Source organism: Aspergillus vadensis (genome assembly GCF_003184925.1).
Source record: "Aspergillus vadensis CBS 113365 unplaced genomic scaffold BO88scaffold_25, whole genome shotgun sequence".
NCBI classification, from domain to species: Eukaryota; Fungi; Ascomycota; class Eurotiomycetes; order Eurotiales; family Aspergillaceae; genus Aspergillus; species Aspergillus vadensis.
Genome location: NW_020292063.1, coordinates 632,687 through 644,714, shown reverse-complemented (window position 1 = coordinate 644,714; position 12,028 = coordinate 632,687). Strand labels below are relative to the sequence as shown.

General features: G+C 54.2%; 3 protein-coding genes across 3 annotated transcripts; 2 read left to right on the top strand and 1 right to left on the bottom strand.

The window, feature by feature from the left end:
* Nucleotides 1–10: 10 nt before the first annotated feature.
* On the top strand, nt 11–5,084 carry BO88DRAFT_490783 (CORVET complex membrane-binding subunit VPS8). The gene is made up of 3 exons (XM_025712808.1): nt 11–503; nt 555–990; nt 1,048–5,084. Exons 1-3 carry the CDS (start codon nt 177–179, stop codon nt 5,064–5,066), a joined length of 4,782 nt encoding a protein of 1,593 aa, XP_025559343.1. The 5' UTR covers nt 11–176; the 3' UTR covers nt 5,067–5,084.
* A 1,070-nt stretch (nt 5,085–6,154) lies between these two features.
* Nucleotides 6,155–7,823, top strand: BO88DRAFT_471446 (glycoside hydrolase family 16 protein). Its single transcript, XM_025711700.1, has 3 exons — nt 6,155–6,528; nt 6,586–7,012; nt 7,131–7,823. Exons 1-3 carry the CDS (start codon nt 6,167–6,169, stop codon nt 7,641–7,643), a joined length of 1,302 nt encoding a protein of 433 aa, XP_025559342.1. The 5' UTR covers nt 6,155–6,166; the 3' UTR covers nt 7,644–7,823.
* Nucleotides 7,824–8,087: 264 nt separating this feature from the next.
* BO88DRAFT_490781 (putative capsular associated protein) lies at nt 8,088–11,412 on the bottom strand (the record flags this gene model as incomplete). The annotated part of the gene is made up of 7 exons (XM_025712807.1): nt 8,088–9,663; nt 9,711–10,141; nt 10,188–10,334; nt 10,384–10,797; nt 10,854–11,176; nt 11,231–11,289; nt 11,369–11,412. 7 exons carry the CDS (start codon nt 11,410–11,412, stop codon nt 8,088–8,090), a joined length of 2,994 nt encoding a protein of 997 aa, XP_025559341.1.
* Between the last annotated feature and the right edge of the window lie 616 nt (nt 11,413–12,028).

Here is a 12,028-nt window from a genome sequence, read left to right as displayed (position 1 = left end):
CCCCCCCCCCGTTGATCCCGGCCAGCCTCCACTTTTATTGCCCCGTTCGAGCTTCGTGACATTGATTGTTGAGACCATCGGCGCCTCACCGTACAGCTTCCATTCAACATCCCCTTGCGATCATTGTTACCCTTAGACAAGACAGTTGGAGCGATGGTCATTCGAACATCCCGCCGATGAGCTCCATGATCGAGACCAGTAATGACTGGGCACGAGAGGATGAGCTCGACTTGGGCCAGGAAGACGATGAACGCTCCCCGCCCGCCCACAACGGCGTCTCCGATCATGCCAACGCTCAGCAACCACCAGAACATGGCTCAATGGCTTACTTCGAGGAGGATCTCCCCGGTGTAGCCGGCGAAAACCATGTTTCGGGAAAACCAAGCCCTCCTGTTGACGCCGATACCACCGACCTGCCATCCTCGCCGCAGTCCGGGCAGCCCGGCGCTCCCGGTAGCGTGGATGAGACCCTCTCGACGCCAGATGATACCCCTTCTTTGCATGTTGGTCGCGACCATGTTTGTCCCGCTCTGACTCCCCGCTGATGAGAATAGGGCTCTGTTCTATCGTCGCGAAGCAGCAGCGCGTTAGCCTTCCGCGGCTCTCCTCACCTCAGCCCCAGTCCTTCCCATCGCCCTTTCGATCGTCGTTTCCAGTCAAGACTCTCCTCTGCATCGCCCGTCAGTTTCCGACCGTCATCCCCGTTTCTAGCCCAGATTCACTCCCGAAAATCTTCCCTCACTAGCCATCTATCGCCCGGGACCGTGGACTCGGGCGCGGACACGCCTCTGGGCCCGTGGGATGTTGTGCAATGGACTAGATTGAGGAAGCTCAATGGGCAGGCATTCTCGGAAGTTGGTAAACGGAACTTTGGACATCCCACCTGCATGGTCGTTTCGACGTCCATCGTGGTTGGTACGTCCAAGGGCATCATCCTGGTATTTGACTATCAGCAGAACCTGAAGACCATCATTGGACTTGGGACAAAGGGTACGTCTGATACTGAGCTCGTCTTAGGTCCCTGCTGCTGACTTGGGCACAATGTAGCAATTGAATGTGGTGCGATCACGTCGTTAGCGCTGTCAGCAGACCACTCGACGGTTGCTGGAGGCCACACTTCGGGCGACATATTCACCTGGGAGATCTCGCGGTCAGCACGGCCTTTCCTCCATATTCCCCCCATACCTGCTAGTCAGATCGAGACTCGAACATCGGACGGCCATATCGCGGGTGCGCCGGTCATCCATGTGGGCTTTCTGGGAACGCGACGGACGGCACTCGTATCTGCAGATAAGCGAGGAATGGCCTTCTCACACCTGGCTACTCGAGGAATGGGCGCAATGGGACGGACGGTAAAGACTACTCGGATTCTGGGTCGCTATCCTCAGGTTTTCGCGGAAGGCAGCCGACCGCGAAAGCCCAGCTCGGTCCTGGCATTCTCGCCGCTCCCGCTCGGCAATGTCGAGCAATCCACCGACTCGCTAGGTTTGGTCGCCATGCTTACACCGTATCTCCTCGTCATTGTTTCGACGACGCCTGTCGCACAGACACAACACAAGTCGCCCCGTCCGAAAGAAGTTACAGCTCACGGCGCTATGACTGGGGCCCTTGCCTGGTTCCCCGCCATCCGGCTCAAGGGCAAAGATTCGGAGATTTCCAAGACGAAGCTTGTATATTGTTGGTCCAATGTGCTGACGGTTATGGACGTCTCGGAGGTGGAAACCGACGAGTCGCCGAGCCGTGATCGCCCTCCAAGCCTATCCTTCAGACCCAGGAGCCGATGGAAGGCCGACGAGGCGATTGTTGCCGTGCAATGGCTGAGCCGCTCAGTGCTGGCAGTGCTCACTATCACACAGCAGTTGCTCATACTGGAGGACCACACCATGCGTGTTACGGAGGCCGTTGACCTCCTCAACCGGCACATCTACCACGTGGATTTGTTCTCCGCGCAGCTACATAACTTGGTCGAGCAGTTCAATGAAGAGGATACATCGATGCATGGAGTGGTGGCAGACGCCTTCTATATGAGCTTCCGCTCTTACAAGGGGCGCCTGTTTCTCTTGGGCTTCAACGAGATGCTGATCGGAAGTCTGTCGAACTGGGCGGATCGGTTGTTGGCCCTCATGGAAGCTGGTGAATTTATCGGTGCGATCCAGCTGGCGACATCGTACTATCAAGGTAGCGCCGAGAAGCTGACCATTGGATTACCGGAGGAGGATGCACTGAGGCAGCCGTTGGTTCGAGAGAAACTCCTGGAAATGATCTCGGCTTCGCTGAAGTATGCCTTTGGGCGGAATACAGAAGCTAATAGCGGAAGACTGGGGAATGGACAGCTTGAGAAACTAGCCGAGGTCTCCATCGCGGCATGCGTCTGTATGTCCGAGGAGGACTTTCTTTGGGACGAGGTGTTTACCTGGTACGAGGAGAGTGGCTCACCGGGGATATTTCTGGATGCGCTCGAACCGTATATCGTGGAGGGAACCGTCCGCTCTCTTCCTCCGACTGCCGTGAAGGCACTGATTAACCACTTCGCGACGAACCACAGCGTTAGCCGACTGGAAGAGATCATCTGTCTGCTGGATACCGCCACGATGGATATTGACCAGACCACTTCGCTGTGTAAGCATCATAATCTATACGACGCGTTTATCTACGTCTGGAACCGCTGCCTGGGAGACTACGTGGGCCCGTTGCAGGAGCTCTTGCAGCTCATTCCGACACCGGAGGCGCTCGTTAATGGGGAGTCAGTGGATGGGCTCAAGCGGTATACTAATGCGATGAAGATGTTCCCTTATCTTTCCTTCGTTCTTACTGGGCGTATCTATCCTACCGGGGCAGACATGGATGACGCCGAGGCGACCCGAGCCAAAGCAACCCTGTACGATTACTTGTTCTCTGGCAATCAGTCTGGCACCAAAGCAGGGGCTCGAGCTCAACCAGGCGGGTCGTTTCCCGAGCTCCAGGCCATGCTGCGATTCGACACATCCAGTTTCATGAGTATGATGAACGAGGCCTTCGAGGACAGCTTTTTGAATGACCAAGAACCCGATGAGACTCATGTCCGGGGAGTGTCCATTAACCGCCAATATCTTATCAGCATTCTGTTACAGGTTATGACCCAGTCCTTCGATGCATCTGATACCATCTATTTAGACATGTTCCTTGCCCGCAACCTTCCTAAATATCCACAATACATTCTCCTCCCGGGCAGCACTCTTCACCAGGTCTTGGAACGGCTGTGCCGATATCCGAGCCTGGATATGGCCGACGATTGCGAATTGAGCGCCGAGTACCTGTTGTCCTTCTACCATCCTCCCAACGTCCAGGGCATGATCCCGCTCTACAAGGAAGCACGCTTTTTCCGGATTCTGAAAGCTACCTACCGCTCTGAGAAGCAGTACCCGGAGCTAGTGCGCACATACCTTGAAGATCCGAACGAGCAGGAGGCCATCTTTACTTGTCTCCATGACTGCCTTCGTCCTGGCTCAGGACTAGGTAAGAAGCAGCGACGTGATGTTGTCGACGTGGTCAAAGAGCATGCTGGCCAGCTGGTCGCCATCGATGTGGAGAAGACCGCCCAGACGATGCATGGGCTCGCACCGGAACTCCACGGGACCTTCCTTCAAATCCTCAAAGACGATACTGGTCGGCAGTACCAGTACTTGGGCGTTGTGGTGCGCATGTCTCTGCAGTCTGTGGCGGAGGGACGACAGGGCAAGCCCGTTGAGAACTGGATGGTTGAGCGATATGTGCAGCTGCTCTGCAAGTATAACCCGTCTCGCGTTGCCGACTTTGTAGATGATCTACGGGTCGGAGACGTCCGGCTGGAGGAACTGCTGCCATCCATGGAGGAGAGTGGGGTGGTGGATGCGGCCGTGATATTGCTGGCTCGACAAGGTCAAGTGCGGGCCGCGATGGATCGTCTCATCACACACCTGGGGACTCTCGAGTCAGGGCTGGTAGGCATTCTACAGAACCTGCACGATAGCCCCGACTCGGCCAGTACGACGGAGGCGATCGACCATCTCGTTGAGTCCCTTGACAAGTTTACGCGAGTGGGAACCTGGCTTTGTCAGGGGCAAAGCAAGACGGCGAAGAATTCACGTGCGGTGGAACGGAATGGCACGGGTAAGGGTAATCTGGAGCAACCTCTCTCCTTCGACGAAAGCCTTTGGCTCGATCTTATCGAGGCCGTCGTGCGGACGGCCAGCAGCGTGTTTGGCTTGGTGCAGCAAGAGCGTGCAGCCCCAGTGACTCCGGCACCCAGCCACTTAATGTCGGCGTTTCGCGCCCTGGTGCAGCAGGTGTTCACGTCGCTGCTGTCCAGTACGGTGCGGGTTGGCGGATCGTCAAGCAGCGAGCGGAGCGACGTGAGCTTTCTCCGCATTCTGCGGGCGTTCCTCACGCGGGCGGCCAGCTGGTCGCCCTCCCTGTTGGAACTGCGGGCGGTACTGGCATCAATATTCTCGGCCTACACGTATGAGAAATCCCTGTTGGCACTGGCCAACGGCATGCTGGACCGGGACCTGTTTGTGCATGTGGACGAGGTGACGCGGCTACGGCAGCGGGGATGGCGACCACGCGGGCAGGTCTGTGAAATCTGCCGGCAGCGCATCTGGGGACCTGGAGTTGGAACCCAGTTTTGGCAGGCGTGGGAGCAGAAACAGGAAAAGACGCACGAGCAGCGTCTCCAGAAACGACTTCATGCACAACATGATCCGGCGACCGCGCGGGGGAAGGGCAAGGCCGCCGATGCAGGTCAGCCGCTCCCGCTGATGGATGGGCATGCGGCCCCAGCAGATGGTGAGGGTGTGAATGGCGAGAACGCGACGGTGGCTACTGGGCCGGTCGTGATCTTTTCCTGCCGGCATCTGTACCACCGGCGATGTCTGTTGGAGGTTGATTCATCGACTACTGCGCATCCTGCGCATCCCCAGCACCGACACCATCATCAGTATCAGCATCAACATCGTGGAGGACTGTTTCACCGAGGAGGATCGGAGTGGGAGGAGTTGTTGGCATGCCCGATGTGTCCTGTACATAATGAACCAGCGATGGCAGCGTGACGACGATGTCCTAATAGCATTTTCTTCTAATTTTTAACCTTCATATTTCTACTATCTTCTTATTGCCTTAGTCTATTTTTTTTTTTTTTTCTGCATCTCAATGAATCTAACAGGATCGGCTGACCGAGGGAGGCAAATTCCCGCGAGCTGTCAAAAGGCCATTCGAAGTGACAGAAAACAAAATAACGTTGGTGAGTGGCATTCCAGTTGCTGCATTCGGGCGGGGAGTTCATCTGCTGATGCTGCCGGCTATTTCCTATTTTCCTCCCTGTCAGGCCCTCTTGATTGGGCTTTTCGATGCATCGCGTGGCCCTGTCCTAATCTCGGGTTCTGGCTGCAAGCCTGCATCTGCTTGCGGAATCCTTCCCATCTCGGGGCTGATCTTCATCCTCCGCGCGGTTTGACTAGACGCCGAGCCTGCAGCAACTTTCATTCAAAATGGTGTTCTACACGCCTTTATTGGCCAAACCCTCGACTCCGGAATGTGCCCGATCGCCTGTCACTGGCGCATTTGATTTCCTAGCCTACCCGTTTTCATGCCCTATATTGGCCCGCGGATTAATTAACGGTCTCGAATCAATCAATCAATCAATCCACATGGGCCTCGCAGCTGGCCGACTGGTCCTGCGCTCTGGTCTGGTGGGCTGGCTGTGGATTGTTCATAGTCGGCGCCACTCAGATCGTTAGTGTCTGTGTTTGAAAGGCTTGACCAGACCCGGAGGGGAGGCCCGAGGGCCCCCTATCTCGGCGTTTGTCTCTACACACACCGTCTAACTTTCTACGCTCTCTCTCTCTCGCGCGTCGCGCCATATATAATCCTGTTCACGGCCATGGCTCGACGAATTCAGATACCTCGTCTCTAGACCAACATTCCTTTGCCTATTTCTGCAGCAGCTGCTACGATTGAGCTGCGGCTCCATTCCTTAGATCTCGCATACTAACACATTATACGCATTCATATATAAATATCTACTTCTTTTCATTCCTTTTTCCACGATCACCGTTTCTGCAGAGGAATATACATCAATCTAGCTGGTCTATAGTGCAAACTCCTCTACCTCTCCTTGAAAACAACAAAATATACTCTTCAGTTCATCGCGATGCGACGCACCGCGACTCTTCTTTCGGCCTTAGGCCTCACGGCGCAGCTCAGCTCTGCAGCCTACACTTTACAAGACGATTACTCGGGCGATAGCTTCTTCGATGGCTTCAGTTTCTTCACTGGCGCCGACCCTACCAACGGCTTCGTCGACTACGTCGATGAAGCCACCGCCCAGAGCAATGGCTATATCTCTACCTCCGGCGACGCCCCCGTCTACATGGGCGTCGACCACACCAACATCGCCGGCAGTAGCGGCCGTCAAAGTGTCCGCATCAGCAGCGATGCCACCTACAACCATGGTCTCTTTATCCTCGACCTCGGACACATGCCCGGAGGTGTCTGCGGTACCTGGCCTGCCTTGTAAGCCCCCCATACCCCATACATACACCACCCCCGCTAACAAAAGATAACTTGTAGCTGGCTCGTCGGCGCCGACTGGCCCAACAATGGCGAAATCGACATCATCGAAGGCGTGAACCAACAATCTGGCAACGACATGACCCTGCACACCAGCGACGGGTGCAGCGTCTCCTCTTCCGCAGACTTCACCGGCTCCATGACCACCAGCAACTGCTACGTCTCCGCCGCAGGCCAATCCAATAACGCCGGGTGCGGTATCACCGACCCCGACGGCACCTCGTACGGCACTGCCTTCAATGCCAATAACGGAGGTGTCTTCGCGACGGAATGGACTTCAGATGCTATCAGTATCTGGTTCTTTGAACGTGGAAGCATCCCTGATGATATTGATTCGGGCAACCCGGACCCGGATTCTTGGGGTTCTCCTGTTGCGAGGTTTCAGGGTGATTGTGATATTGATGCCCATTTTGATAGTTTGCAGATTGTATGTTTCCCCCCGCTCCCCAACTACTTCACTATTTCCCTATTATGTTGTTGTTGTTTGTTTGTTTGTGTTGTTGGGTTGTGATTATGATGAGGGCTAATGTGCTGGTGTGGTATAGATCTTCGATACTACCTTCTGCGGCGACTGGGCCGGTAATGTCTGGGGTTCGGGCAGTTGTGCGTCTGTCGCTAGCTCGTGTAGTGATTATGTGGCGAATAATCCGGAGGCTTTTGCCGAGGCTTATTGGATTATTAACTCGTTGAAGGTTTATCAGGATGATGGTGATGATGATGATGATACTGTTGCTGGGGTGGTTGATTATGGGGATGATGAGGATGATCAGGACGACGACGATGATGATTCGGATGATGACGATGATTCAGACGATGATGATGATGATGATGATTCTGATGATGATTCAGACGATGAGGACGACGATGACGACGACGATGATGATTCAGACGACGATGATGACAATGAGTCTCGTCCCTGGAGAGGTGGAGGAGGAGGAAGGAACCATCATGGTTCGATGCTGAACGCGTCGACATCGACCTCGTCGTTCCCTAGCCCGTCGTTTGTGAGAAAGGCCAGGTGGGAGAGGAGGAATCCGATGGCGGGAATGATCTTCTAGGCTCCTCACTCGTCTGTCTTGTTTTCGTCTTGTCTTGTCTGATTCCATTCATCACATCTTCATCTTCATCTTCAGCTCGTGTTCACTCATTTGATTTATTGGTGCGTTGGTTGCCTGAGATTGCGGTCATTGATTCTTCGATTGATTGATTGGTTGACTGTTGTTTTGTTCACTCTTTCGGTGCATTTCATGCATGCATGCATGCATGTATAGATCTGGATCTATACGTGCATAACCTACATCATAGTACTACTACCTTCTTTTCCGGGGTATGTACTAGTCGCTCGCTTCATCACTACTTACTACTATACCCGTCACTCGTTAGAACGATTTACTCCAATTGAAGATCGCATTTCCTTCTTTCCATTATCCATCTAGTACAACTACACCAAATGACAAACCCCCATAAGCATGGTATATAAACAAAACAAGCATCATCAGTCATTACATATCCAATCGATATCCCAACACATCTCGCTGATCATCAGTTATCCGGCCCCATTCAAGCAATAACCGGAAGAAATAAATTTCCATATCTTCCTTGCGAATCACCCGGTTCGCCCATTTCCGCCCCTCCTCCGCAATCCAAGTCCCCTCGATGTCGTGCGGGGCCATGTGGACGTGTCGTGTGGCGCCATTTACGGTGAGAGTTGTGTCCACGCCGGCGAAATATGCCAGGGTGCTCCATAGCCCGTGTAGACGGAGATCGATCGGCACGAAGTGCAGCCAAGGGGTGATGCGCGAGTCGAACCATTGGCGGAACAGACCGGTCTTGAATGGGAGGCTGTGGCTCTGCATGAAGGGGAGGAAGCGGCCGCTGAAGCCGGCGCCGTCTGAGTCAAATAAGTAGCGGTATTGCCAGTGGGATTGGAAGTCGACGCGGGAGGCGGCGCCGAGTTCTTTGCTTTGGTCGTCGCAGTCTTCTCTGCGGCAGCGGACGATGGGGTCGATGACGTTGACGGAGGTGTCGAGGTGGAGGATGTCGGAGGGGGCGCGGCCGTTGACGACTTCGTACATGTAGGTGTCTGTTTCGTTGGTGGGGAGGAAGACGGAGACGCTGTTGAGGGTGTTGTTGTTCACGAGGTGGGCGAGGCGTTGGCGTGGTATGCCTTTCCATTCACCGTGGTTACTCACGCCTTCGGAGGTGCTGCCGATCCAGAAGAGGGTGTTGGCTTTGTCGGTGTAGTTTGCGTCGGGGTGTTCTTCTGATGGCTTGTATTCGATCTTGTCGACGTAGTTCCAGGGACTGGGGAAGATGATGTCGTTGAAACCGGCGATTGTGCTCTGGCTGAACACGGGGGTCAAGTCTTGTGTGACTTTAAAAGACGCTGGGGATAGGAAGAACCCGTGCAGAGAGGCAAGGTCGGGCTGGTGGCAGATGTCTGTCGCTGCGGCCCAGTCGGACGGAAACTCTCCCAGCGAGTGGGGACGGACGCAGCTGAGGCAGATGTGTCGGCGGTCCCAGATGCGCTGACTGCGAGCTTTGGAGGAGGGTGGGCAGGTGGAGCTCACGTAGCGATCGAAGATGTGTTTGAAGGAGTTGTCAACAAACATGGTTTCTGTCGTCTGGTCGGCCGGCTCGATTGGCCCCCATTGAGCACCGCGATCAGTCGACCATTCGGTCCGGATGCTGTCCTCCGGAGGTAGACCGTAAGATCTCGCTTGGTGGCGCAGAACTGAGACCTTCTCCCAGGGAACTGAAACTCGGGGCTCATCGTTCAGGTTGAATGCGAGATCCATATCGGGGAGGAACTCGGCGAATTTCTCAATCATCTTGGAAGCGCTAATCACCATCCACGCATGCGTGGGCTTGATCCCTTCCTGCACTCGAGCTTTGCCGTCGCGGATGCTGATCGCACCGATCTCATTGTAAGGATTGGTGGCCAGCTTCTGCGTCATGTCTCGAATCTGCGCAGGTGGCAATGCACGGAAGGGTAAGAGGTCGTTGTATATTTGGTCGAACTCATCGATGACTAGGGAAGATCGGTTGACAGCATATTCGTACCACTTATCAAAGTTCCTGGTTTAATTAGCTTTAGCTAGGATATGCACGGTGGGACAACGCACGGTGGTGGATGTTGATTGTATTGGGCGCGGTACTTCCTCACAGCATCGGCGAGAGTTTGACTGCTGTTGGCCTGCGCAAGCCATTGATTATGGTGCTGTCTCCCGTCGTACACAAGCAAATCAATAGGATGCAGATGCGCCGCACTATGCTGCTGGTGCACTAGGATGAGGCCGATTGCAGCGAGAAAAGCGAAAGCAATTCGCATAGCCAGGTTGAAACGATATAGGAATTGCGCTTCATCTTCTGAAGCCGTTCGAGCATAAAGAAAGGCGACGGCTCCCGCAAAGATGAAGAAAAGAGCCCCGAAAGCGCGGGAGGCGAAAATCAACGGAAATGGATGTTGTCCGTTAAACAGAGTAGACGCCCAAGTGAAGTAGAGCGTGACGAAGCCAGCCAGCACAGCCAGCCCAGCGATACCATAGTACGCAATCTAAGCAGTCAGCATATGGCCACAGTACACGGCTTCTCGGACCTACCAATTGGGACGCCGCAGCGACCACGCAAGTCACCAGCACTGCTTGACCCACCGCACTGCGTAGGTATTGAGCGCTGATGAAGCGGTCGTCGCCGTCAGAAGTAGCGACAAGAATGATCACAACAATGGTGTAGAAAATAGCCACTCCCTACAGACCATGGTCAGTTTAGTTCGAAAGACATGTCATATTGACGCACCAGTAGGCTGTAGGCCCAGGAAGCCAAAGGCGGCTTCCTGATGCTCTCCCCCGACCGGGATCCTTCGCTCGCCAGTTCAGCCGCACCGATCAAGATCAACGAGTCGAGAATGAGGCTGAAGATCGTGAAGACGCGCATGCGCGTATGTAGACTAGAGGTATTGGGGCAGATGTAGGTTGACTGCAAGCCACGGCTAAACGTTACGGTGATATATCCGCCTGTCAGGAGAAAAAATGCCGCTATGACATATCTCAGGCGGCTCTGAAAAAGGAAATTGTGCAAGCGACTGGCAAAGGTAGCTATGGCACGCAGATGCGCATTCTGCGGGCGCTCTGGGGCGGACCATTTCGCAACCGGTCGATTGCGTTGATTGCGCCAGTAGTCATAGAGGGCCAATAAGAAAGGTATGGTGTACTGCGCAAGAAGTCGAGTTAGCGCTATCGCCTCAGATCTAGCTTTTGGCTATTTACCGCGTATCCATCCGGCGCGCATTCAGTATGAAAAGTGAGGTCGCGATACAAAGCGATTCGAATACATCCAAGGACCGAGAGTAAGCCTAGTTTGATCCATCGCGCCGAACTGCGCGAGCGAGTGAGGGCAAAACTACTGTTGCTGTCCAAGCTGATCGGCGAGAATGGCTCTTCGAGAGATTGGTCGCGTTCCGTGAGTGGGATGGAGGAGTATTTAGGTGCAGACGATGCGATCTTCGGTATGCGATGGATGAATCGGCTCAGGATTAAAAGACAGATTCCCGCAAAGTAGCAGGCCAGTACGGCTGTGATGAGAGGGTGATCTAGTAGGGCGTAATTAGTCTTCAGAATTAAGACCGTGCGAACCGGCAGCCTACCAAAAGCGAATGTAGTCTTGTAAGACGTCGAAATAAAGGTACAGCTTAATAAGAATACCCTGTGCGTTGCGTCAGGTCGCTCCGTTGAGTAACAGAGATGGGCATACTTGGTGGTATAACGGGTATGCTTATACTCACCCTATCGCGGCCTTGAGGCCGGTCTCAGCAGAGAGAAATACCATGACGCCAAAGGAAAGTTATGGGTAGAAAAAGCTAATAGCCATCATGGTTTGAATGACATTCACATCATGCAACGCACAGGCAAATTCCGGCGCAAGAAGAAAGATCCGCAAGGGAGTAAGCAACTGTGGTGCCTGGCTGGGGATGCCGCAAGGAGGTGGAGCCGTCAGTTTAACGTCCTGGCTAGGGCCCCAGGGGGAAGAAGATACACTTCCAGTAGAATGAATGGCGTGTGCCCTCCGTAGTTTGTGTTTGAAAGGTGTGGAGGAGAGAAGGGGGAGGGAGAAGAGGAATGACAAAGGGCAACAACAACCAAGAACATATCATTAGAATATCATTCCCAGCAAGAGATAAGGGGAATTACTTGTGTATGCCCGGGATTCGAGGGGATTGCGTCAACGAAGGGGTCTGGCCCACGGCTCGCGTCCATCACGGCCATCCTCATTCCACCACACGGGAGGAACTTGTCTTTTAGTGTCCAGATAGCTGCACTGCCCATGGCCTTCCTCGAGCACGTCAGCACTCCGTCTCTATCCCACGACGATCATCTTTCTGGTCGAATGACAGGCCAAGAGTTACCGCTCAGTCCATCAGGCATATCAGAGGTGGTGTCACTGA